At 37.2% G+C, this 26,980-nt stretch overlaps 3 protein-coding genes across 8 annotated transcripts in view; 1 reads left to right on the forward strand and 2 right to left on the reverse strand.

Annotated features, from left to right (window-relative positions):
- The window catches only part of LOC132118142 (transcription initiation factor TFIID subunit 13), a 254,939-nt gene that overhangs the window by 170,567 nt on the left and 57,392 nt on the right, over positions 1-26,980 (reverse strand). The window lies entirely within an intron of this gene.
- ccdc30 (coiled-coil domain containing 30) lies at positions 968-14,706 on the forward strand. Of its 4 annotated transcripts, XM_059527699.1 has the most exons (30): positions 968-1,023; positions 1,148-1,239; positions 1,520-1,672; positions 2,809-2,985; positions 3,156-3,276; positions 4,304-4,494; positions 4,808-4,876; positions 5,037-5,111; positions 5,604-5,757; positions 6,545-6,616; positions 6,777-6,892; positions 7,006-7,080; positions 7,207-7,271; positions 7,364-7,556; positions 7,637-7,726; positions 7,813-7,938; positions 8,092-8,229; positions 8,362-8,540; positions 8,682-8,904; positions 9,410-9,532; positions 9,695-9,865; positions 9,988-10,197; positions 10,277-10,434; positions 11,450-11,615; positions 11,706-11,827; positions 12,072-12,213; positions 12,292-12,428; positions 12,511-12,628; positions 12,734-12,798; positions 13,517-14,706. In XM_059527699.1, exons 3-30 carry the CDS (start codon positions 1,622-1,624, stop codon positions 13,728-13,730), a joined length of 3,741 nt encoding a protein of 1,246 aa, XP_059383682.1. In that variant the 5' UTR covers positions 968-1,023; positions 1,148-1,239; positions 1,520-1,621; the 3' UTR covers positions 13,731-14,706. The 4 variants fall into 4 exon arrangements, with proteins under 4 accessions (XP_059383682.1, XP_059383684.1, XP_059383685.1 ...); XM_059527701.1 differs by lacking the exon at positions 5,037-5,111; XM_059527700.1 differs by lacking the exon at positions 1,148-1,239 and having other exon boundaries at positions 980-1,023.
- znf362b (zinc finger protein 362b) lies at positions 18,850-25,696 on the reverse strand. 3 transcript variants are annotated; one of them, XM_059527705.1, is made up of 9 exons: positions 25,482-25,696; positions 23,878-23,944; positions 23,194-23,440; positions 22,060-22,164; positions 21,647-21,968; positions 21,316-21,540; positions 21,133-21,211; positions 20,284-20,442; positions 18,851-20,195 (listed from the first exon to the last, which is right to left on the reverse strand). In XM_059527705.1, exons 2-9 carry the CDS (start codon positions 23,938-23,940, stop codon positions 20,079-20,081), a joined length of 1,317 nt encoding a protein of 438 aa, XP_059383688.1. In that variant the 5' UTR covers positions 23,941-23,944; positions 25,482-25,696; the 3' UTR covers positions 18,851-20,078. The 3 variants fall into 3 exon arrangements, with proteins under 3 accessions (XP_059383689.1, XP_059383688.1, XP_059383687.1); XM_059527704.1 differs by having other exon boundaries at positions 18,852-20,195; positions 21,647-21,971; XM_059527706.1 differs by lacking the exon at positions 25,482-25,696 and having other exon boundaries at positions 18,850-20,195; positions 23,878-23,943.

Raw genomic sequence — 26,980 nt, forward strand, 5'->3', positions numbered from 1 at the left:
CATTTTCTTATTCTTAAATCAAAATCTGTACTTTGTAATTTTAATGTAATTTTAATTAAGAGTGGAAAAACAGGGCTGAACTAAACATGGAAATTCATGCAGCTGGTGGATAATATAAAATCTTTGTCTGACTGTGCAAGCACACTGTATATTATGTCTGGCTTTACACATATGTTATGGAATCTGTTATCTGTTATAGAATGACGTGCAAAATACTGTGCCATAAATGAAGGCTCAATTCCTCCACTTTAAACCTGTTTGATCGAGTGTTAGATTTAACATTCACCCAGTGTATAAATGTATAAAAATGGTTTTAGTTTAGACATAGAGGTAATGATTGAAAGCATGCCAGCCAATATTAATTTACTTTAATAAATTAATATGTGACTCCAGTTCACTTATTTTAATTCACCCTGATACTGCATTAAAGAAATAAAGGTTATTGCAGACCTGATAGATAGATAGATAGATAGATAGATAGATAGATAGATAGATAGATAATATTATTCTTTTATTATTATTATTATTGTTATTCTTATTTTTAATAATAATAATAATAATTTTAATGCTGCCTTGGAAAACATCTTGATTCTTCCAGTCTTTTGATTGGTATCGTATCAATGTGGATTATTATGAATTCTAGGTTATAAAATATATGACTTACAATATTAAACGAACAGTTAAGTCATTCAGTACTGTATCTACACTTTATTTTTTGGTTGCTTATTGATTTATAGAGCAAACACCGCCATCTGCTGGCCTTACGTGAAACCTCAACTTCTCACATTAACTTCTCAGCGTATCCTTCTCTCCCTGTTTGTTCATAATGGTTTGACCCTTCTCTCCCTGTTTGTTCTTGATGGTTTGACCCTTCTCTCCCTGTTTGTTCGTAATGGTTTGATCCTTCTCTCCCTGTTTGTTCTTGATGGTTTGATCCTTCTCTCCCTGTTTGTTCGTAATGGTTTGACCCGTTGCCTAGGCGCTCGGTACACGCTACTGCGAGCAGCTGCAACAAAACACTTGGTAGGCCTCAGGAGATACTAAACTCTACTGTTGCATCAATATTTGTAAACCGACAGACATCATTAACTGTTTCAAGTCGATTTTGAAGGCCAACGACAAACGTAATTTGTTTTATTTTTAACAGGCGTCTGGAGGATATGAAAAGAAGCTCGTGCATAATACCTGCGAACTAATGTTAGCCCGCTAGCCAAAGTTAGCGGACTGGACTGTGCTAGGGTTAGGAAACTTTTTATATTGCAGTAAAAAAGCCTGTTGAGGCCTAAGCAACACCATTATTGTCAAATACACCCGTGACTGCAGATACATTGTTAATGTAGGAGAAACATTTCATAACGTATGATAATGGATTTTTGGATTATGCAGTATATCACGTGTAACGTTAGTCATTGTTTTGCTAGTTGCAGTGTTGTTAGTATTTGAAGGTTGTTGCGTGTGTGCATTTAAAATGCATGCAGACTTCATGCAGAGTTATGTTTTTTGCTTTTCTTTTGTACAGTAAAGTGATGAATAGTCCAGAGACTGACGTGAGCGGAGGCAAATGCTGGAAACCACAATCTAAACTTTGTTCGCATAAAAACGCTTGGCTAATTTGCATGTGATGCACGGACTCCAGTGGAGCTGTACTCGGCCATGGAAAAAGAGGTATGCTGTCGTCATTTTTATATTTATAAATATGACATCCATATGAAATGAAAGTTAATCAAGATCATGCAATATGGCTGTATTGGTAGTTTTTTTGACATACAAGAAAAAACGAATAGATTTTGTAGTTTCTTAACTACAAGGGGGCGTTTGTTTTTCATTTCAACAGGTGTAATAATATGTACTTTATGAATACATCTAATGAAATAACATTATGACAGTAATGCTCAATCTTTTGTAACCCCAAGGTCTTCTTGTATCTTTGTTTAAATTATATTACAGAAAGTTTCAACCAATTTGAGTCCAAGGCCCCCATGTGTCAAGGACAATATTCTCATTGCCACCCATGTAGTCGAAGATATTTCTGGCACTTCTGCTGTAATAGCAATGTAATAAGCTGCTTGTTTTTTAATTACACTGTCAAAATAAGAGCTATATTCAAATGATATTAAAGTTTTTTCTGTTTCTATAATTTATATTTTTCTAGTGTGTATGGAATAAGGTTTTTACATTTTATTTCCAAACGGCCATTTCTCAGCACTTTACTAAACATATTTAGCCCTTAATCTAAAAATAGATATTCATTCTAAAAATTTCCATGACTTCATGATTTTAATCATTTTCAAATCTTTTCCTAGTCTAGAAATCTCGTGTTTAAAATTCCCTCATATATCTGCATTTATTAAGAACCATGGTTCTTAAGAAGAATTATAGTTATTGAGGAAAATAATAGAAATTATAAAAACAATGTCAGTTTTCATCTTGATTTATAGTTTTTTTTAGCTTATTATTACTATTTTAAATTATCTTATGCATCTTGAGGCTTCCTTGGAAGTTCGCTGATGTTTGCATTTGTCGAGAACCACTGATCTACATGCAAAATACACATTTTAATTCAAATGGTATTAATTGTCATTCTAAAACATTTTGCAGCACCTTTGGAAGTTTAAAGGCCTCCCAGTGGATCCCGACCCCCCCTTTTAAAAAAATACATCTTTATGAGACAGTATAGTGAGTTATAAGGCACCTTTTGAGACGTACTTAACACTGAGCAATTAGATGCGCTGTAGACAGGGTGACAGAGTGTTGAAGATGGTGTCGGGTAACCCAGGCCTCATCATTGTTTTGTTTCCTTCTAAGGAGAAGGAGCTGGACGAGCTCACCCTCCGCTTGCAGAGGGACGGTGTGTCCCCTGAGGCTCCATTAGAGGAGCGTGAGCTGCACCTGTGGCGTTTGCTCCAGCGCAGCGAGGGCAGCCTGACCGCGGCCACTGAAGACCTGCAGACTTTACGCACACAGCAGGCCAGCGAGATGAGAGAGGTGAGCCGGCAGATGGCAGGCCGGGCATCCTCCCACCCTAAAGAATAGCTAATGATGGTCTCCCTCATCAACACTGTAACATGACCACACTGTTTCCTGACCAAAACACACCGCTTCTGTAGCTAATGCTTTTGCTGTGCTGTGTGGTGGTTTGATGGGTTTTTTTCAAGGTGGAAAATTACGTGGAGCATATTCGAAACATGTTGGAGGAGCGGGAATCTCTTACAGCGGAGCACGAACGTGAGAGCGAACAGCTCCGTGCTGAGCTCGCTCTAATGAAACACCAGCAGGGTGAGTTTGAACTCGTATTGGTTTTAACATAAATAAAATAGACTGCGGTCTAAGTTTGGTCAGTGAGTAGTTTGGTTGCATGTTACTCATACTATTTGTGTACTAAATATAAGCATGCAGACAGTATTCTGCAGTGTACACAGTATGTAAATGCTCTGTATGCAGAAAACTCATAGATCAGCTACTACATTTGTCAAATGTACAGTATATTATAGAGCGTGCTGTGTAGAATACTGTATCCCACAATGCAATGTGCTCGGCTGGACCTGGAAGTAATATCAGGCACAATTTTCTTCTCTCATTTGATCTGACATCTAAGTGTTACGATGTTTTTACCAGTATTATTTTAATATTTATCTTGTTTATATATTAAGTTATTAAAATTTAGAATTTGCTTTTATTTGTATATTTTCATTTTAACTTTAGTTTGTTTCAATAACTTTGTTCTCGTCATTTTTATTCATTTCTTTCCATTTATATTATCCTTTTTTAGTTTTTTTTTCTTTCATATTTCTCTTTTTAAATTGATTTTTATTTCAGTTTTAGTTTTTTTAGTACTTCATCTTCAACATGGCCTGTTCACACCAAGAACAATAACTATAAAATAACTAAAACAATTACTACAGCTTATTAGTTTATACACCAACAGACATTAATGTTCTGATTATTTTACACACTGCAGTTGCTTTAAATGCATTTCATCAGCTGAAAAAAAAATTGTTCCTTTGTCTCAGTATCATTATAGTTATTCTATATAGCAATTCTTTTTTACTTTTTTTTTATTACTTTTTTCCAGTTAACTTTTTTTAAATGTAATTGCATTTATTATAATTATTATTCACTTAGAATTAGATAAAAAAAAAATAATAATTTCTGAGTTGATAAAAAATTGTTTTGGTATTTAGTGCATACTGTACTGTATGCAATATGTAGTACACTAGTATTCCATTGAGAGCATAGCCCTAGCATTCTGCACAATGTCCTCAAAGTCCAGTAAGTGGTCTTAAGTCATGTTTGTATGTGTCAGACTCCCAGTGTAAGGAGGTGGTGGAGATGCTGGAGCAGGAGGGTCTGGCAGAGATCAGTCAGAGCAGTGCCAGTGAGCAGGTGGCCTATCTGCTGGTGGAGAGAGTCACTCTGCTGGAGAGACTGGAGGCTGCGGAAAGAAAACTGGACACCCAGACCCTCACTGGCAACCTCAGAGAGGTGCATCTGCAGGTACTATGAGAAATACAACTTTATATCAGTTTTCATAAAAGTGTCGGTCAACAGGTAGACTGTTATAATATCAAAATTTTATTTAGGATACAAAAAATGCTAGCTGTGAAATCAGCCAAATGTGCCTATAGCAACACCAGCATACTTATGAAATGTGTAAAACTTGAATGAAATGGCAAATGCAAAAAATAATAATAATATTGCGTAAGTAATATATCTGTTAAAGTGTGGAGTCTTCTCTTAATAGCAATGCCTCAATTGTGGCTCATTAGTTTTGTGGTCATTTTAATATCTCCTCTCTTATGGAAATAAGGAAGAGCTGGATCATATGCGTCACACATTGGAAGATGAACTCGGGCAGCAAAAGGAAAACATGAAGAAGGTGAGAAGACCTCAGTGTCACTTGAGCAGGAAGCAACTTCAAAAGCAGCGTGTTGGAATCATATCCCATTTATCTGTATTTAAGTGTTTCATTCTCCATCTCTTGATATTTTCTTCACCATCATTTCTCCTGATTCTTTGTTCCTCCCTTAAATGGACAGGAATCAACAGTTCAAAGTCCTTGGAGGAAGTTCTTTGGTGTACGCAAGGCTACACTAAGAGCACAGAACCTTCCTGTAGGTTTCCATACATATCATAAAAAAGGCATGACAGAAATGTAAATTGAGAGAGGTGGAACCTTCCATATTGTCCTAGACAGGATGATCCACTTAAGCAGATTAGGGCAGCTCCATGTTCACCTCATGTAATAATGCATGCCTTGGTTGAACACAAAGCAGAGAATAACAATATCTTCTCACATGCTGAGCTTAGCATGATCACATTAACTCCTCTTATTTTCACTCGGGACCCTAACAGCACTATGGACCCCTTTCATTCAGGGTGGTTACTAACCAGAGGCTGCTTGTCCACTTGATACAGTTGTTTCTGATGGTTATAAGGGAGCAGGTGCATATTAAACTCTGTTCACACTGGAACATGTTCCACATTCAGCTTCACCTGTGTTCTGTGGCTTATGCATGTTAAAACGCATGGATGCTGACATGCTCCTTGCTCGTCCTGCTAGTGAAACCAGGTTTATGTCTCACTGAAAGCTCTGTCCCCTGTAGGGCCACAGTGAAGAGCTCAATAGAGAACGCACAGAGCGCCAGAGGCTGGAGAGGGATCTGGAAGAGGCATCGAGTCGTCTTGCAATGGCACATAAAGAGATTCGCCACCTGACGGATGAACTAGATCTCGCTCGTAAGGTCCAAAACTTGTGTGGTAAGTAAATCACTAATTGTTAGTGACGCTGTGGTAGTAAAATTCTGGCTGGTTTCAGTAAGCTGATTATAATTATTTTCATGTTTTGGCAGATAACTGATAAATGACTGATAATAAAATTCTATAGTATGCTTCTATAATATTGTAGCAAACATATAGTACCATTCAAAAGTTTGGGGTTTTGGGTACGAATGTTTTTTCTTTTCTTTCTTTCTGGATGTATCTAAGATGTAGATAAAATAGAAACATTGTGTAATATTATAAAAAATTGAAATGACGGCTTTCTATTTTAACATACTTTAAAATAAAAATTATTCCTGTGATTGCAAAGCTGAATTTTCAGCAGCCATTCCTCCAGTCTTCAGTGTCACATTATCCATCAGAAATCCTTTTAATATGCTTATTTGGTGCTCAAAAATCCCTCTTATTATTATCAACGAAGAAGGCAGTGCTTTTGTGGAAACTACATTTTTTAAATGTCAGGATTCTTTGATGAATAGAAAGTTCAGAAGCATTTATTTGAAATGGAAATATTTTGTAACATTACACACATCTTTACTCTCACTTTTGCTCGATGTAATGTTTCCTTGCTCAATAAAAGAGAGCTCATTTCTATCAGCGTGTGCTTGGAATAGAATGATTAGGTGTGGATGCTAATATCGTTATTTTTATAGTTATCTTTATAGTTATCATTCACTCAGGTCAACTTTAGAAGATTAAAAAATCTAGTATTAGAATTTTGTTTGCTATTTTGCCTTGTAAACTCAAAACAACATTTTCATTTCAGTACCTGACCTGCAGAAAACTGGGGAGGAAGTGGAGCAGTTGAAACAGGAAGTGGACAAGCTTAAACAGTGTGGTGTGTCTTATACTGCAGCAAGATGTCACTTTAAAAGTCACTTTAAAATATTTGCTCACGGTTTATGACAAAAAAATGACAGTGCTGTAAATAAAGAGAGAACAAACCGTAAAAAACATTTCAAATGATGTGAACTGGTTGTAATCCCAATGTTTGACAGATATGGTGGAGCTACAGAAGGCCAAGGAACGCAATGAAAGACTGGATAGTGAGATTCGTGTTCTGAGGGATAGAGTTCGTTCCCTGGACACAGAGAGAAGGACTCTTCTTAAACAGGCAAGAATAGTTGTTTTCATTTTAGTGCCACTACCTGTAAGTTACTCTTATTTCTAGGTAGACTTAATTGCAAACACGGAACAGATATAATTTGCCATGTTGGGTTGCCACAGGTTGAACAATCGAAGCTGAACTTGGATCAAGGGATCAATGTAACTTTAGAACACAATAAAATACACTCTGCACAGGTAGATATTCATACTATTACAGTCTTCTCTTAAAAGCACTAGTTTGCATGTATGACATGACACAGGTAATTTAATATTTGAATAGTTTGAGACTTTGAGAGCCTTACGAATGTTTTTTTTTGTCAGGGTGTTGGGAATAATGTCAATCCTGATCCATCTCTGGATGTAGAGGATGAGATACTTCACAAAAGGTGAAGCTTTGCCTTCTTTTATAGTACTCAAGTTCTACATGTCATTGCTTCCGCTCTTTAAAGATGCTGATATGGCAGTTTTATGATGGCAGGTGTCGGAGAGAGTCTGAAGATAAGGACAGCCGTCTGCGAGAGCTGGAGAGGAGGTTGCAGAAGCAGCAGCGTGAGCATGAGGAGCTGGTGGAGAGGAATGAGGAGCTGGAGGCGCTGCTGGGGGAGGCGCAGAATGCAGCGAAAGAGGAACGGGAGCGACATGAGTGTGAGATAGAGGGGTTACAGAGAAAGGTGCGTTTTTATCCATCCGCATTGGACTCAATTTGATAAGTAAACACCTGAATGTGGAGACTGACTGATTTTGGTTCTAGATTAAAAGTATTGAGGAAGAACTAAGTAAGAGAAATAGTAAGAAACTCGAGAAGAAAGAAGAAGATCAGGTTCGTGGGACTGACTCTGAGGTAAAGGTTAAGACGCATTGAAAAAGTCCCTCTAATTGTGTGGTAGGGTAGGATATATGATATTTTCTTTATCTTTTAATCTAAAGCTAAGCGAGAGCCTTCAAGAAAGACTTAAGTTCCTCGAGGGACGCCTTGCTGAAGAAAAAGGTTGGAGGAAACAGCTGGAGGTGGATCTATCTGTAGCCAAGGCTGCTCTCAATACGGAAAAAGAGGTAATGTCATTGCCACACATGACTCATCGTAAAATACACAGTTTAAAGTCCCGGAAGGAGGTTCATTATTCATATAGCACTATACATTTGTTCTGAAGAGTTATAATAAAGTGATCTGGAACCATAAATGCCACATGGTGATCTTGTGGACAGGTCATGCAAAGAGATCATGAGGAGCTTAAGAAATTACGTGTGGAGGTCCAGAGACTTGAGGTGGAATGTCGACAAGGAAAGACACTAAACAAGAACCTCACACAGATTAAAGGAGAAAAGGGAATTTTGGAAGAAAAGGTAATGAAAACGAAGGTCACTAAATGATAGGGTTATATATTGCAAAGAATGCATTCCATTTGTTGTTGGAATGCTCAGATATCATTCCCATAGCTTTCAAATACTCACTGAGGCTGTGTTTGTACTCTGCAGGTGGCCCAGCTGGAGCGTGCTCAGACACGACTCCAGGACAACCTGACCCTTCAGACAGAGAAAATCCGGGCTGAAGAGGACCTGAGAGACAGCAGGGGACAGGTGGCAGAGCTTAATTCTATGGTGGACAAGCTGAGAACAGAACTAACTCGACTGGAGAAGGAGCACAACACTATAAGGTACAGATACATCGCTATTTTTTTTTCGTCTCTGTATAGCATTGTCTCTTGTCCAATATAGCTGACATTATCCCATCTTCACTAAAAGCTCCAGATCTCTGTAGAAAGCATGTTGTAAGATGTTTTATGGCTCTGTGTTAGAGATGAGCTGATGGAGAAACGCAGGCATGTGATGCAGCTACAGAAGGAGCTCAGCGAGAAAGCCCAGGAGAGGCTTCAGACTGACGGTGAGAGGGAGAGACTCAGTCTGGAGCTCCTGCATGTCAAACAGCAGCTCCAGTATGCTAGAGAGCAGATGCCCAGTGCATCACAGGAGCACACGGCCAACCACAAGCTTACTGTGGAGGATGATGGGCATTGTCAGGTAAGATGTTTCTTCAACAATGAACGATTGGCCCTGTGGATTTTTAGGGGTTTTGTATCCTTGTATTTTTTTATAGAACTAGGCTGGTGATCATTTTTATCTAATACGTGTTCTAAAATTATATTATATTATTTTAAATTATATTAAATTATATTATTTAATTTTAATTGTTTTTTTTAGTCCATTGTTATTTCATGTAACAACTTAATGTTTCAATTTTGTTTTCAGCTTGAATAAATAATAGTACCCTATTAAAGAGAATTATATTCCTATTTTTACATTTACAATTAATTGGTCTATTTGTTTAGCTTAAGTATAAATCTAATCAAATTAGTTTTGTTGAATTATGTTTACATTTATTCCAAAATAATAGCTGTAAGAACAGTAACAAATTTCACATTTCATGAATTTTTTACCAATGTAAAAAGAATTTAATTGACTTATAAACGGTAGTATTAGCCGGAATCATATGTGAACTGTTTGGCGTTATGTGCTGCTCCTCTAGCTGACCTGTGTGAAGTCAGAGATGAGTAAGCTTCACTCCACCCTGGAGGAAGAGAGACAGCTGGCTGGACAACACCAGCTGGCCCTGCAGGCCCAGATCAGTGAAGCTCAGGCCTGGGCTAAGGTCAGTCCTGCTCTCCAGTCACTCATACACCCACACAAACATTCACATTCATTTTTACTTTTATTCAAGCACAAAACATTCTTAGAACCTGCATAATTTAATTATAGCACTATTGTTTTTTTAATGCCAGGCTTAATGTGACCATAATGTGGTTGTCCACAGGCTCAAGACTCACTCCTACAACAGAAGGGAGACGAGAACAAACAGCTGAGACAGGACCTGCAGAGAACCCAGCATCTTTTCACTTCTGCAGAGCGAGAGCTACGCTACGAGAGAGAGAAAAATCTAGACCTTAAGAGACACAATGCACTGCTAGAACAGGAGAAGATCAAGGTAAAAAAAAAAACATGCAAGGAAATTGTGGCAGGTGCCAAAAAGTATTTGGACACTAAAGTTGCACTTAAGATGCATGAACAATTTAATGCTCAGAAATCTTATGTTTCTGCTCCTGATAGCTGTGTGCAGAGCTGAAGCAGGCCAAGGCCAAAGTAGCCCAGCTGGAGGGGAGCGCAGCAGGACATATGGCAGAGCTGGAGAGACTCCAGCAGAGGGTCAGAGATCTGGAGCTGGAGGTGGCCAGAAGCACTCAGAACCGGCAGACTAGCAGCAGCTTGATGGAGGAGCTTAATTCAGAGAGAGCGCGTGTGATCGCTGCTGACAAGAAGGTGTGTGTGATTAAAGCAGATTGAAAATCTTCAGTAGTATAGCAGTTATGAAGAAGGTGTTAATTGAACATCTTTGCAGGTTGTAGAACTGCAGCAGCAACTGAAGAACACGCTGCACCAGCTGCGTCTGGAGGAGGCCCGAGCGGGAGAGACCAGCAAACTGGAGAGAGACACCAGAGACATGTCTGATAACCTGTCCACCCTCCGAGCCCTACTGCAAGAGGAGCAACTACAGAGGTCAGACAGCTCACTGCGTCACAAGTAGTGTTCATTTTGACAGGTGTTTTAAATGTAGTCTTAGTCTTGTGTCAGATGTCCTTTTTTGTAATCATATTTAGTTAACTTATCCTGTTTTTTGTTTAGTCAGGTTGTAGTTGGGTCTGGAAAAAGTCTTTTTAGTCAAATAAAAAATTATCATATTATAGTCATACTGCATAGTGGTTAGACTAATACACACAAAACGTAATTGTTGTATTATTAGAAATATGTCATCAGTTTTATTTCAGCTTATTTGACCTAATCTAGTTTACAGTTTTGTTAAATTGTTATATAAATGAACACTCTCTAAATGATCAAAACTGGTAAAAGTCAAAAGTTTCACTAAACCAGTTAAATCCTTGCTAAAACTGTCCTAACACTCAATAACTTAAATCAATTAAATCCAAAAAATTTTTTTATTACACTTCAATCTTGTTTTTTAAGGGCAAAATCTTAAATAAAATACAGAGATTTTGGATATACAGAATTTTTTTTTTTTAACTACAATTTAGTTTTGTCTTTTTTTTTGTGAAATATATTGCTACATGTTGATGTAGTTATAGTTTAATTGCCAGTGTTGCCTTGTCTTTGTCTCATCTTATCTTAATCATGGTAAAAAGTGGTCACACGTTATTTTAAGGTCCAATTCTTGCTATTATCAAAACATTAACTATGATTTTGCCTCAATAAACTCCCTAATTTGCTGCTTATTAACAGTTAGTAAGATAGTTGTTTAGTTTAGGTGTTGGGTGGATTAGGGATGTAGAATATGGTCATGCAGAATATGTGCTTTAGAAATACTAATACAAAGCCAATGTGTTAATAATATTCATGCTAGAAGTAACTAGTTAATAGTGAGAATTGGCCCCTACACTAAAGTGTTACCAAAAAGGTTGTCAACAAATATTTTTCATCGTAGAAACAACAAACAAAATTAACATGAGTCAGAAGCCAATGTACTTTTAGTGAATTTTAAGATGACTTTCTGTGACAGGAAATTACTTGAGCAGAAAGATGAGAAACTCCAGCAGCAGATGCGCTCATTGCGGGTGAAGGAGGCGACTCTAACACGCAACAACTCAGAGTTGTCTCATCGCACACAAGAGCTGGAGACACGGCTGCAGGTGCTGGACAGTGAACTCAACACTGCTAGAGAAGAGGTTTGTGGGGTGAAACTGAATCTGAATTCTGCTGAAATGATGTGTCTGTCAGTGGAGCTCCTGACCATGAACTACCAATGTGTCCTGCAGCAGAGGAACAGTCAGAAGAGCTGCCACAGGCTGGAAGAACAGCTGCTGTCTTCCCAGCATGAGTCTGAGAGACTGCAGGAGGAACTGAAACTGGTTGTTCAGCAGCTTGACACTAACATCCGGTATCATTCTTCAATGGGTGGACATTATAGTGTATGACACCTAGGGCCGGATTTACTAAAGCCAAAAGACGGTTTGCGCTGGCGCATGCTGTTAGTAAATCTGGCCCCTAGTGATTTAAAATCTGTTGAGATTTTAAAAGTTTTGTAGTGTATTCCAACCTTCACTCTTACTACAAATAGACTTAAAAGTACAGATGTTACATGCAGTTTGTTAATTCGAAATGGTGAAACTCATGTTCTGCAGGAGATACAACGAGAAACAGTCTCAGCACAAAACCAAGTTGCGCAGAGCTAAACAGATCTTCATGAAGACAGTCACCCAACATGAGCACAGGATCCAGCAGCTAGAGAACGATCTGGCTCTTGCTACAAGTCTCTCAGAGAAAGTGAGTGTTTTCATACCTGACCTTTAACACTACATGAGTAACTTGCACTTCATCTTGAGTGTTTTACACTATGAGCAGGAGAAGGACTGGATTAGGACTGCGACAGAAGAAAACGACCAGCTCCTCCTGGAGAGACGAGAACTTCTACAGCGAATAAGTGAAGCTGAGGAGATGGGAAATAATGGACTGAGAACTGCCACTACTATCCAGCAGAGGTAAAGATCTTATGTCCTCTTCTGCATCTATCAGGAAAGCACAGAAACATGCTAAATGTCTCTTCGTCCTGTACTCTCTTAGAGTTAAATTCCTGGAGATGGAGAATAAACAGTTGCAAGAAAAAACTCTAACACTGGCCAATCAGATAGGAATTTTAGATCGCGCGTTGAGAAACCTTCAGTCGCTGTGTACTGTTGAGGTATGTGTTTATTTAGCAGTTATTCTTTTTATTAGTATTTCAATAAACATTTTAAATTATTTGGATCACACCAATGCCACAATTTTGTGTGTGTTTCTGTCATAGGAGGTCAAGAAAATGTTTCCTTCTGGAGCTCATCCCGATAGCCAGCTGCGGACATCAACTCCAAGGTATAATTCAGAAATATTTTAATACAAAATAATTTTAATAATATAATTTTTTCTGCCTCCTAACTTATTCAATATTTCTGTTCCAAAATCTAATCCAATCAAAAATAGATAATACACAAAATGTGGGGTTATATAATGCATAGCAATTACACTATTACATTACTTAAGTATTCTCTATGCAAAGTTTGGGGTCTTTTAAGAACTTTTTTTTAAATTAATTATTTTATTCAGCATGGATGGATTAAATTGACAGTGACAGTAAATATATTTACTTTAATTTAATATTGTTACAAAGGTTTTCCATTTCAAACATGCTTTTTAAAACATCTGTTCATCAAAGATTCCTGAAAATGTCACATTTTCCACAAAAATATTTTAAACAGCACAACTTTTTTTGACATTGATAATAAAAGGAAGAAATTAATATATTAGAATGATTTTTGAAGAATCATGTGACACTGAAGACTAAAGTAATGGCTGCTGCAATTGCAGAAATATATACTGGATATAAAATATAAATTAAAAAAGAAAATGGTCATTTTAATACTTAAACAGAATTATTACAGTTTTACTCTATTTTACTACACCTTATGAACACCTTACGGATATTCTTGCTTCGTCTGCCATTTTGTATTTATTTTTCTGATGAGGCTGCAGTACATTCATTTTTAAGTCTCTTTAAACAAATAGTGACATCTAACATTGCATCTTGCTGTAGTCCCCAGCCTGGGCTCAGTGACTCATGGGGAATTTGGGATGCCATTCGCAAAGTCAAAGTGGGTGAGTCTGGAGTGAAGAGCCTGGAGATCTCCTCGTCTGTGCCCGTTTCACAGTCCACTGAGATAGGCTACCTGAACGTGACCTCACCTGTGGCTCCTAACAGCAGGTTAGAGCAGGAAGAGAGTCTCAGTGCCACCAGCGATGAGGCCTGAGCGAGTTGCGATGACTGTGAAATGCCATTACAAGGTTTGCCAATCCGAAAAAGTCACTGGATCAGTCAAGGCTTAAAAATAAGTGAACTGTAAATGGGTTAAATGCAGACAAATTGGCACTGTGTAAGGGTCTGTCATGTTTGGTCTTCAGTTCATTTCCTTACACTTTAATTGATTTTAAAGCGAATGTGAAGAGCTGGGTTTTTGCCCAGGCTCATATCACCTGGGTTGAATTCAGCATTGAATTGCATTGCCTTTGTGGCTGGTCAGTCTAGAAGACCTGAACTTTTATATCATTCAAAAACATTACACTTCATTGGATGCTATGGTCAGTAGCCTTGTCACATCTATAAGATGCCATATGGATTTTTATACATTTACCCCATAATGGTACAAACTGTGGTGGAGAAGCACTTAAAGCACTATTAATTTGATGTTCAGATGGTACAATCTGCAGGTGTTTACAACTGAAATGCACTATTGCCTTTCGAGAAACGGTATTTGAAATCAAGTGTTTGTAGGTTTTTGTGAGATTTGGTGTACTGTAAATGTACATGTCAGAACTCTTGCATGTATCAGTAGACCTTTTCTCATTTTCTGTGCTGATTTTGGGTGGAAAAAACCTGGTTAAATATTACATGGAGCTCAGATTACTACTCTTTGTAGATAAAAGCATTTACACTACTGTTCAAAGATTTGGGGTTAGTAAGTTGTTTTTAAAGAAATTAATACTTTTATTTAACAAGGACACATTCAATTGATCAAAAGAACATCTGAGAGGTGATGTACTGTACTTTATGGATTAGTCTGCGTCTAGGTGCAGTGTAAATTGGTCTTTATAAGGCTAAAGTTGTGCCGATAGACGATGGTATCGTGCATCGACGATAGTCAAAGATATCACCTGTGGCTGATGCCTTTTACAATATCAAGATGATTATAATTATTATCTTATTAATATTAGTGCATATTTGTTGTCTTATATCCGGGATTTTTTTTTGCATTATTACAGTATTGCGCGTTATAACTAATCACGATTCTGTTGATTGTATGAATGCAATGGCCAATCAGAGGCATTCAGATTAGTCATCGCTGAAACACCTGAGTTTTTTTTTTGTTGAGTGAGCATGAGCGTGCGTTGACTGAATTTTGCTCACTCACTAATTCGCTCATCATAATAGATGTACATGCGATTTAAGTATGAGAGATTTAATCATCATACAGCGTAGACGGCTTCACTGATCATAACGCGAGTCGGTGATGAGGTTTTTTGATCCTGGAAAATGTAAACGTTATTAGTAGCTTATAACGTCGACACTGAAATAAAAATTTTTTTTACAATACCAGCCTTACTGCAGTATTGGAATTTGATCACCTAAAAAGAGTGGGAAACCTTTTTTTTTTTTTTGTCTTTTAGGAGTTTGTTCACTCTCCGGATATGAAACTAAGTAATGAATTTTTTTTATAAATTAGCATGATGATATTGTGTATTGACAATCTCATAAACTGACAATAGGACGATATAACTATGAAGCATATCGCTTAACGCTATAGGACACATTAAAGAATTATTAAACATATCTCACCAACCTTTTGAATAGTAGTGTGCATTTGTATGACACAGTTCACTGTAAATCAGATCACTGTAAAGACAAATGCTATAAAAGCTTGCTGTATATCATCTTTTCATTGGAAAGTTGATCATAATCTGTGTCGTTGCTCAGAATTATTTCTAGAGATTATTTAGTGACTGTATTTCACACCTACACTTTATATTTTTTTTCCATTGCAGAAAAAACCATAACGATGAAATGTCAAAATATTTATTAAGACCTAATGTGTAGTATATGCTTTAAGTACTAATGTGAGCAATGTGTTGTGATTAATAATTTATCATGGAAAATGTTGGTCTGCTGGTATAATGTTCCACTGAAAAAAGAAAAAAAGATTTGGCTACTGACAAGAAAACAGACTTGGTAGCATTATCAGCCTCATGATATTGTTGTTTACTTATGAAATGGGGTGAAATGGGCGTTTTATAGATTTGTATAATATTTTGCACTCCCTTTGTGTTTTGTACATAGTCCTCAGAGACTGAATGACCTGTGATTTGGGAGCAAAGTCATCTGTTAGAGGAGAATTGTTGTATCACTTTAAACCAAGTGCAGAGCTGAATGACATCAGCTCCTCATCTGTAAACCGCATGGGTGGAGCTCCGCCCACTGTTTCAAGAGAGCTGGATATGAAGCTCTGTCCATTTGCTCTGCAGTGAGCAGCCTCGGTTTTGAACTGTGGCAAAAGGATCAAGATCCTGTAGTTGTGCCTGTACATTATGAGTGCATTTTACATTGTGTCCTGCTGCTATGTGATATTAGGATGCATCATTCACAAAATATTAACATAGGGCTCATGTCATTTAAACTGCGAAAGACATCAGTGTACACAAAGCATGTATTTTCTTAATAAACGTATTTTTATGATGACTGTTTGATTGCTTCAGTCGATCTGAGCTAGAATTATACATTTTTTCAGTAAATAAAATGTCATATCGAGTTTTGGGTAACACTTTTCAGTAAACTTCCCTTAGTAAACTTTAAATAACATTAATAAAGGGCGCTGCATTTGTGTCAGTGTGTATTAATCTGTTATTGTTAGCTAATAAAAATACAACTGTTTATTGTTAGTTAACGTTAGCTTGGGTCAATCTGATTTGTATGATCAGATACAGCTTTTGATTTTAATAATGGTTTAGTAAATGTTGAAATTAAGAAGCAGTTAACACAAAGATTCCCATCAAAGTAAGGTCTTAGATCTAAAAACAAAATGATTTAAGATTCAACTTCCTGGGAAATTAATCTGCCAATTTTGAAAGTAACTTGGCAAAATTGTATCATCATTGACTTCAATGCATCTTTAAAAAAATACAAAGGCTCAGGTATAACAGTCTGAATTTAGTAAACAAGATAGAAATACAAAGTGTTCTTGACATTGAGATTTTCTTAATTCACCTACCAGTCTTGTCTGTGCATATTAACCAAATTATTATATGGAACCACAATGCAAGACGAAGGAAAACGTGAATTGTTTCAGAACATACATAACAATGTCTTGCGTAATACATGTTAACAGTTAATTAATAACAAGTGTTCCATGCGGAAAAAAGGCTTAAGAAAACCAAATACTGATAACACTGACATGAAGGGAGAAAGAGAAAGAAATCGGTCTTTCAGCGATGATAAAATTAAGGCATACACATAAAAATGACAAGGATACCTATAAAAACAATGATCAGTTCTTACAGAAAAACATATTAATAAGTTGAAATGTACTAAACAGATACAAAAATGAACAAAGTACAGTATCCAAACCTTGCAATTAGCACTATTAATGATGAATACACAGTATATTTTATAGTAAATGTACACGTTACGGATTTGAGGAATGAACAAGCCAAGATTATACTGTAATGTAACAATCTATTCCCGGCAATGAGCTGAGGTTTTATAGAAAGCACCAAGAAGTAGATCCTCATCAAATTGCTGTCATCTAAATTTAATGAAATTCTGTTTGAGCCAGTAAACCATTACTGCATAACAAATCACCTAAACCGTATATATAATCACAATTATATATATTCTGGGGAAATTTGGGAGCAAAAGCTCGGTCCTTTGCAAACATATAGACAAAAAAAAAGTTTCCTAAATATGAATAATAAAAAAAAAAGAAAAGCTTAACAAATGACTGGTATAAATGACCACAAAAATAAATGTATGTTGTAAAGCTGCAGTGTTGTGTCCTGTTGAAATGATCTAGTTTGGCTAGAACGATTCGATAGACCACATGTGCTTTAACTCAGTAAGAACATTTTATACTGCTGCCAACTACTGTTAAAAATGTTTTATCGGCTTGTATGCTGGTTTGCTTGTCAGAGCAAATATATATATATATATATATATACTGTATTTAAAAAAAAAAACTGTTAAACATACCAGATTTACAGAGTTATTAATTTTGGACAAACTTAATAGAAAAGCACCGGTGGAAATGAACACAACTATATTCAAAATTAGCTTTTTTTCACTTGGTTTTCATAAAACATGATTACTGATATTTTGGTATACAAGATTCTAATTTGACAAATAAAAACATTTCAAAATAGGCCACTGCTTATAGATTGCATCATAATCAAAAAAAATTATACAATTAAAAAAAAAAAAATTCCATCGGTGTAACAATGTCTGAAGGTGCTTTTGCATTGATTATGTTGGGAAGAATAGAGGGCATTAACACTTCAGAGTTCAGAGGTCACGCTACACCCTAGATGTGTGATTCAGTTAACAACACTGAACCTGTGTGACACTTCTTCTGTTACATCATGACAAACATCCATTTAATGGACACTGTCATCGTGCAATTATGCTATTTATTGAAAAAAAAAAAAGACAAAGGACACTTTTTCCTTAAAATATTGTGATTGCAAGGGCAATTGCACACAAAAACTGAAATAAGTTAAACATCTATGATGCAAGTAACTATTTTAGAGAGTGTCATACCTTATTGAGACTCTTTTTTTGTTAGTGGGGGATTTCTTGTAATGCCTTCACCGTTCAGAGCAAAATACTCTGCCAATGAGCGCTCTTATAAAATCCACAAAACTGACTTTACCGCAACTGTGTCAAGGCATACAGAACTCAAAACCTAACCTTTTCATTTCTCACCATGACCTAAAATAATAATAGAAGCTTAAAGTGAAAGAAGTGTCATATCCACAGTAAAATAAAACACAACATCCTGCTGTAACGATGTTTAAACTCTCATAGCTGCCCAAAGCGAGAAGTTGCTCCCATTTTGAAAAGATTCATTCGACTTTGAGCCAAAACCACAAGGCTGAAAAATGCTTAAAGAGTATCTTTGGAAGTCTCCCTTACACACCTTTGAAACAAAATGTTAAAATGATCACAACTTCGACACTGTTTTTGGAATAATCAATTAAAATCCTTTAGACTGGTGTCTGGAGTTGAATTTAACCAATTCAGTTCAGACAGCAGTTGTTGAGTCTGTGGCCTGTAAGGCTTTAGATCACTAAGAGCTAAAGGGGCAAAGACAATATCAGACTCAAATGTCCTCCGAGGTCTCAACACTTAGCATGTTCTTTTTTTTTTTAAAGGGGTCCTCTTATGCTTTCACTTTTTCAACTTTAGTTAGTCTATAATGTTGCTGTTTGAGGATAAACAAGATCTGCAAAGTTACAACGCTCAAAGTCCATTTCAAAAGAAGATATTTTATTAAACAGAAATCACTTTTCAAAAACGTTAATGAATGACTCGTTTGGACTACAACGCATATTTTCTGGGATTTGTGATTTCTCATATACCGAAGAATGGGACGAGACTAGGGCTGCACGATTATGACAAAAATCATAATAGTCGATTATTAATTATGATTATGACAAATTACACTGAATGATATTCATACCATGGTTTGATGCAACTGCATGCTGTATTTTTATATATTAAAAAAAAAATCAGCTCTAACTGAATTTTTATTTTAGTGCTTTTCAATAGTATTAAGCCTTAAATGTCACCTATACATCGAATTGGTTTCTTCTTTAAATTATAAAAAAGTAAAAATATGAATTGTATTACATTGTTATACTAAAACTATAATTTAAATAATGTGAAAAACCCTTAAGATAATTTATAAAATAAAAAATGCATCTTAAGCACGCAGAATAACATAAGTGGACTTTGAACGATTAATTGCCGCTTTGAACGATCACGTAATTGTGGCATCCATAATTGTAATCGTGATTAGATATTTGCTTAATTGTGCAGCCCTTGACAAGACTTGGTTGAGCTGCACTATAGAAGGGAATGAGTGTTATAATCACTATGTCAGAGACAAGCTAGCTTTCCCAAGGCAGACGAACGTAGAGTGGTTACAATCATCTGGGTTTAAATTTGATTTTGACGCAATATTTACACTGAAGCTCACTGGTGGCTATGGTAAGGGGCATGACATTTCCCGATCGGGTGCTGAGTGCTGTCAATCACAACACACACTGGCCCAGCTAACCAATCACAACACATTTCCTATTTCAGAAGGTGGGCCTTCATTTGATACAGGAACTATTCAAGCTGTTCATACTGGGAGAGAGGTGTTGTTATAATGTACAGTAAATGGGAATTTTTTTTTTTTTTTTTTTTTTAAACCTAGTATGAGAAGCTGTTCTAGTACACCCCAAAACAAAATCAAGACTTTGTAAAATAGCATAATGGGACCCCTTTAGCGGAAGACTATTGCAGTGAACAAAATACCTTGTAATAAATAGAATAGCATGGAGGAGGAAGCTCAAATAAGTGAAATGCGTATGGGGATGTTGGGAGATTCTGTTCTCTGTGGGGAATGGTGGCTGATCAGATGCTCCACCACGGTGTGTTTGGACATGTGCTTCATAAGGTAGGTCTCCTGAAAAAGAAGAAAGAAATGGTGTTATAATATGACAAAAGAGGAGGGGCCCATAATTTCCCATAGGTTGAGCTGGATTGATACTCACTGAGGTGTATGTGCGACCACACATGCTGCAACAGTACGATTTAGCGTTCTTAATGGCATGTGCGGAGAGATGGATCTGTAAGGAGGCCGAGTCTGTGTATGCACGGTAGCAGTTCGGACACTTGTATGGCTTGTCTTTGTTATGTTGTCTCTGGTGAGACTGAACAGGAAAAGAAATGAGGAAGAAACTTTAACACCTCTTGAGACTCAAATGTCATGCAATATAAAATACTGTACACATACATGTTAAATAACACATTACTGTTTAAAAAAGTTGGTGGTCAGAAAGATATATATATACATATATATTTATTTTTTATTTTATGCTCACTGATGCTGCATTTATTTGAGTGCAGTGAAACAGTAATACTGTGAAAAATCATTACAAAATAACTTCCTGTGATGGCAAAGCTACATTTATTCAAACATTACTCAAGTCTTCAGTGTCACATGATCTTCAGAAATCATTTTAATATGCTGATTTGGTGCTTAAAAAAATATTTCTTATTATTGTTAATGTTGAAAATTACTTTATATTTTTGTGAAAAATCATACATTTTATTTCAGGATTCTTTGAAAGTAAAGAAAACATTTATATGAAATGATTCTGTTGATTGTTGACAAAAAAAAAACCTGACCCCCAGACATTTTTACATTTTACAACTGCCATATTTTTTACTGTCATATTTATCACAATTATAAGACAATTATATAACAAAGTTATAGAATTTAAAACAATTATAAAGAGAGTTTTAAATACTTTAAAAATGAGAATATGTGTGTATATTTAATTTGTACATTTGAATATGTAATTTTATTTTTGCCCTTGTTATCTTTATGTTGTCATCACCTGTAAGTTCGAGAGTTGTGTGAATGCCTTTTCACATCCTGGTTGGGCACATTTATATGGTCTGTCACCAGTATGAATCCTTAAAAACAAATGCAGATATATTAACACCCTATAGAACTCTAAAGATGCTGTATAGTTTTCGGTTACACATGCACTAAAGGCTTCGCTGTGAGTTCTGCTGACCTGGTGTGCTGCTGGAGGTGTGATAATTGGCGGAAGGAGTTCTCACAATAGGAGCAGTGGTAGGGTTTAATGCCTAAGTGAATACGTAAGTGCTGTGCTAGGTATGAGGCGTTGGCGAATGACTTTGAACAGTGAGGACACTTGTGGGGTTTGACCTCTGTGTGGGACTTGGAATGAATCTGCATCTCTGACTTGTTTAAGAAAGTAAGGGGACACACTTTACACCTGAATGAAACACAAAACCGGAATCATTGGTTACTGAAATTAAACTCTGTGTAGATTACTACAAGATGTAATACAGGCCATTGTATCATTACTAAAATTGTTAAACCTGTATGTTTTTCCCTCTTTGGCGATGGTAATCGCCTGGTCAGGGCCTGAGGCCAGAAGCGGATAGGGCATCACCAACAATGGGCCTGTGTTGTTCTCTGCTTTAATCTTCTTGCGGCCCCGGGGAGCTTTGGGTTGTGGTCCCAGCATCCCCACCAGACCTCCACTTTTCACATGGTCCATGCCAGGGCCGCTAGCCAGGCTGGAAATGGTGTTTAAAGAAGGTGCGCCGCCCAAGCGGTTCTGGCTGCTAGATGTCGGGGTTGTGGGAGTTATAGCCTCAGAGGTGTTGTGGCTTTCCGTGCGGGATGACAGCGTGAGACCTGCTGTTGAAAATCAAAAAATGTTTTTACAACTTGTCTATGGCACATGGGAATGTAATATCTCTTGCTTATACATGCATGTCTCATCCACCTGAGCGATGGTTCACTCTAGAGGCTTGGTCCAATGCTTGTCGCATGTGCCAATCTTCCCATAACCCCTTTGCCTTCACTGTAGACTTGTCATCTATATTCAGCTCTGAAATCATGTAAAAATAAAAGCAAGCATGTATTTTAAAATATACGTACCAATTTGTAAGAAATTATTATTATTTTTTTATGTTCCTTTCATATGGTTTGGAAAAGATAAAGGGGTCATATGGCATTGCTAAGAAGAACATTATTTTGTGTATTTGGGTGTAACAATAAAACTCCATGATCACGGGAAGGAGGAGGCAGGAACCGGCGGACAATCAAATAAAGACTTTAATAATAAAAAATAAAGACAAAACAGCGCGTCAGCCCCTCACGGACGACTGACGCGCACAAATAAAAAGAAAACACAACTAAAACCCAGGCTTGGTCCTCTCTCGTCCGTCACTGTCGTCGCTCCTGTTTTATATCCCTCCATCTCCTCCGCGGGACTCGAGACCGGTGGGTCGAGCAGGTGTCGCTCATTTCCAATCACTCCACCGGCCTCGCTCCTGTTCCCACATCTCTCGGCCCCGCCCCACTCGTCACATTGGGGTAATGCAATGCGTTTACGCAGTTTAAGGTTCAAAAACATATTTATCACATGGTAAAAATGCCCCTCCTCATGCCCAAAACGGGTTGCCTGTGGATGAGAATCCAAAACAAGGACTGGTGGGAGGTTGTTCTGCTCCACTTCACATTTACCGAGTGAAAGGAGAATTTTCTAATGACAGGACATGCATTCATACAACACATTATTCAAAAGGAAGAACTGCTCATTCTGCACGTCATTCCGCTATTTCTGCATCATTGCACATGCGCAGTCGTTTCAGGGTTCAATCCGAGTGTTTACATGCACTCTCACTCGTATTAGAAAAGGAATAAACCACCCCCTTCAATCCGATTGATATTAAATTCCAATCGAGCTCAATCGGATCGATTAAGGTGTTTACATGAAGTCTTTAGTCCGATTGAGCCATCAATACGATTACAAACCGATTATTTGGTTGCATGTCAACATAGCCATTGTTGACCCACATAATACATGAATACATGTAATACTATAATGGTAAAGCATTACATGTGAACCTTGTACCTGCAATGGTGCTGGATGCTGGGCGGGCGTGCAGGGCGATGTCAGGCTGAGAGGAGTTGTGGGCCTGAAGACCCGGCACCTGCTGCAGCTTGGGGATAGACATCACATGTTGCCCATCTTCTGAAGGTGAAGAGGCCACCAGCAGAGTCTGCTGAGAGGGAACAGTGGTGGGCGGCAAATGCGGAGGTCTAATTTTTTCTGCCATCAGTTGCTCTTTGATCTTGTCGATAAGAACCAGGTTATCCAGCTGTAAAAGTCATTGGTTAGGTTTAAAACGGGGGCATGGACACCATGTGACGTGAGACACAAAACCAAAACAGAGCAAACAGAAAAGGGGAAAGTCTGGGGACTCGTATCAAGGTTTTGATGCTCACTCTGTCAAACCACATTAGCATGTACAGAATTGAGCAATCATGCATATTCTCTTACTATCTTACCTCCAAACAATCATTAAATGCCACATGGTTTCGCTTTGTAATCAGTGGTACAGTACGTACAAAAGACTTTTCTACAGTGAGTTGTCATGAATTAATAAACACTATGGCATTTGTTTAGTTTTTGATTAATTAAATTGAAGTCAAAAATTATGATTAGATAAATATTCATTTGTCAAATTAACTATTTCAAATATACTGAAGAATGCTAGTGCATGTCAGGCAACTTTTCATAAAACACAATACTCACTTGACCAGGCATAGAGGGAGGTGGTGGCCAGAAATATGGATTATTGAATCGAGGCTCTGCCATCCTTCTAATAAAACAGATCAAAACAAGGTCAAATCTGTAGAAGATTAAAGCACACACAAGCCTAAATGGATTTAGTTAGAAACATATTTCTTACCTAAATCTTATGTTCATGAGCCAGACTGAGTCCAGTCATGAAAGTAGTCAATTTCTTTTTATAAAATGTACATAAGTCAGACCATGTAATGTAGAAGTATCTATAATATTAAGACCAAAAACCCCCAGTCTTTAGTTTCTTTTTATTTTAAATCACATGTCTATAATAATTTATAGAAACTGTAATAGAGGAATATGCCACACGACCATCAGTGCTTGTTTCAGTTGTTCTCACAATAGATGAGTCATTTTAACTGACATATCATAATTAGTTCCTTTAGTTCCCCCAAAATAAAAACGATGATGTTGTCATCACCATGCCATTCCAATCTTGCATATCTTTCTTTTTTCCCCTTCATTTTTTTTTGTAAAGAAAGGTAACTCAGGCTTTTTGTGGTATATGTCATATGAGTTTGGCAAGAACAGCATGAGGGTGAGTAAATTATGGCATAAATTACATTTTTTGGATTTACTAGGCTGCAAATGTTTCCAACAAAAATACCATAATTATTTCTTGAATTGTTACTACTCTAAAACCAACTAGAAATCACCTTTTTTTCTTAAGGGCCAATACTTGTTTACAGGAACTTAAATTTAAATAAATTCTCAATTGAACCAGTTAAAATAAAATACTATAAAATGAAATAAAAAATTTGCTATACATTCAAATTATATATATTTAGCCCAATTTCTGACCTTAATGGTTACTAGATGTTTGATTTGTTTGTTTGTTACAAATTATGTGAGTTATCATCAGCTCAAGTGTCGGGACTTGTAATATTTGCCATGTGACTCAAGTCTTCCCCATACAGCAGCTGTGCACAACACTGTTATCTCTCATCTCTACTGATCACCCTAAGCCGTCTATTCATTCCTGCAGTTTCGCCAAAAACATTTCAGACAAAAGAAAATAACAAAAATGGCAGTCTGTTATATTTTCATAAAGACGCCATATTCGGCAGAGCCCCAAAATTCACACTCGACTCGGTCCTTTTTTTTTTCGAGCGACTAGATCGATCGAGCGACTAGATGTTTGTGGTTGTGTGTGTGTGTGTGTGTGTGTGTGTGTGCGTGCGTGTGTGTGTTTGTTTATGAAGAATAGCACCTTTGAATTGCCCGGCCCCCTTGAAAAAAACCTGACACTTCCGACAATCATGCCTTGCAAAAATGTCTTACAATTGGCGAAACGCTGCACACGGCTGTATAATTTTACAATGTATGCCTGCCCGGACCGCTTTAGAACAGCGTTATAGTGAATGCACATAGAAACCATTAGTACATGCATGCACAATACATTCAAATATTGCCATTTTTAATGTTATATTCCGCTTTGTGCAACCTGTGGTCGATCAGTCGCGCCCGTCGAACAGTTATGTGTCACACAATGCAGTAATGTGCACGATAGCGCAGTGTGGGAAAAAGGAAAAAACCGCCATGAGCGCACAAACCTTTTATATCGATGTCAGAGTGTTTTTTCCTCGCAAGAGAGGCTTTAATAAAGCAGAGAAGAAGGCTGGATGTTCTCTATGCGCGTCCAGACAGCACAGCTTCCGGGTCAGCCTGTTCACTTCTGGGTGCTTTACACCAAAACCTCTCATTTTAGCTGGCACATTTGAGGCTTTTAGTCTCACACAGACACGGGATCATTTCCTTTAGGCTTAAGTATTTGGTCTGGCTGGCATCTCTGTCTCCTTATATATATATATATATATATATATATAGACCCCTTAAAAGTTTGTAAACATTCCAACGTCTCCGGGTGGGCGGGGCTTAGCTGGAGGCAAAAAGAGGCGTGGACGCAATGTTGACAAGCGTAAGCTAGCACGTTTTAGGAGGGATTTATTAAACGTGGATGCAGAAGAAGGTTCGTAACTGTCCGAATATGTACAGTCCCTGACTCTGCGGGACCGTGACAGCTTTTTTTTTTTTTTTTTTTTTTTTTTTACTCTCCCGGATGGAAGCAGGCTAACGTTACCTGACCCGTATGCCATACGGCCATATGAATTACTTTTGGGTGGTATGGGGAATTTTGTCAAGGCTTATTTTCTAATGTAACCTATCGCTGGGCTAACTATGATTAGAATGTGTATTATTTTAAGAGACCATTCAAAGGATGGCACACACATCTATCGCTGTTTGTTTAACATTTAAACTAGCTAGTGCGCTTAAGTTTGGCGACTTTTCACCTATAAAACAGAAACTTGCTGATTTACTAGATAAAACCAACACACCAGTTCATATGCATATATTATTTTACCTGATATTAAGTGTGCACTGCAAACACGAGCATTATTTATGATCATCTCCGTCCAGTCTGTACGCCGTATTGCATTCAACCTCAATTGTCTTCTTGATTTCTGTGAAGGAATGTCTGCCGGGATCCGTTAAAACTTTAGTTTTGAAACAAAAGTGCTGTTACTTCTATTCTGGCAGCCAAAAACCCAACAAGAAGACATTTTAAAGTCAAAACCTGCAATGCGCACCTGCAATGGGTTCTGCCTTATGTTTTGCCTATATATATATATATATATATATTTTACCTTACCCTTTAATATAGTAACCATATTTACTTTACAGTTCCATTAAGAGACATTTAAGAGAACACATAATTGAGGCTTTCCCATGGACAAACTTTATATAGTAACATATATATATATATATTAACTTTTGAAGACCTACAAGCAGACAGACTGACCATCAAATGAAATCATCACTGACATCAATTCAGGCCTACAGGTTTGGTGTGTTCGTGGTAGTTCAGTGCTGGACTAGAAATCTGCACATCACAGGTTCGAAGCCACAGAGGTGATTCAGAAACTTCAAAGTTCATAGTGGAGTCCCTTTATCACTCTAAAAACTGCTAGCATGCTGAAATTATCTTAAAGATCTAGTTATTCTAGATCTAGTTTAATTAATTTATACTCATGTGAGCTAATCCATTTAGGTT

The sequence above is a fragment of the Carassius carassius genome, chromosome 37, assembly GCF_963082965.1.
Source record: "Carassius carassius chromosome 37, fCarCar2.1, whole genome shotgun sequence".
NCBI classification, from domain to species: Eukaryota; Metazoa; Chordata; class Actinopteri; order Cypriniformes; family Cyprinidae; genus Carassius; species Carassius carassius.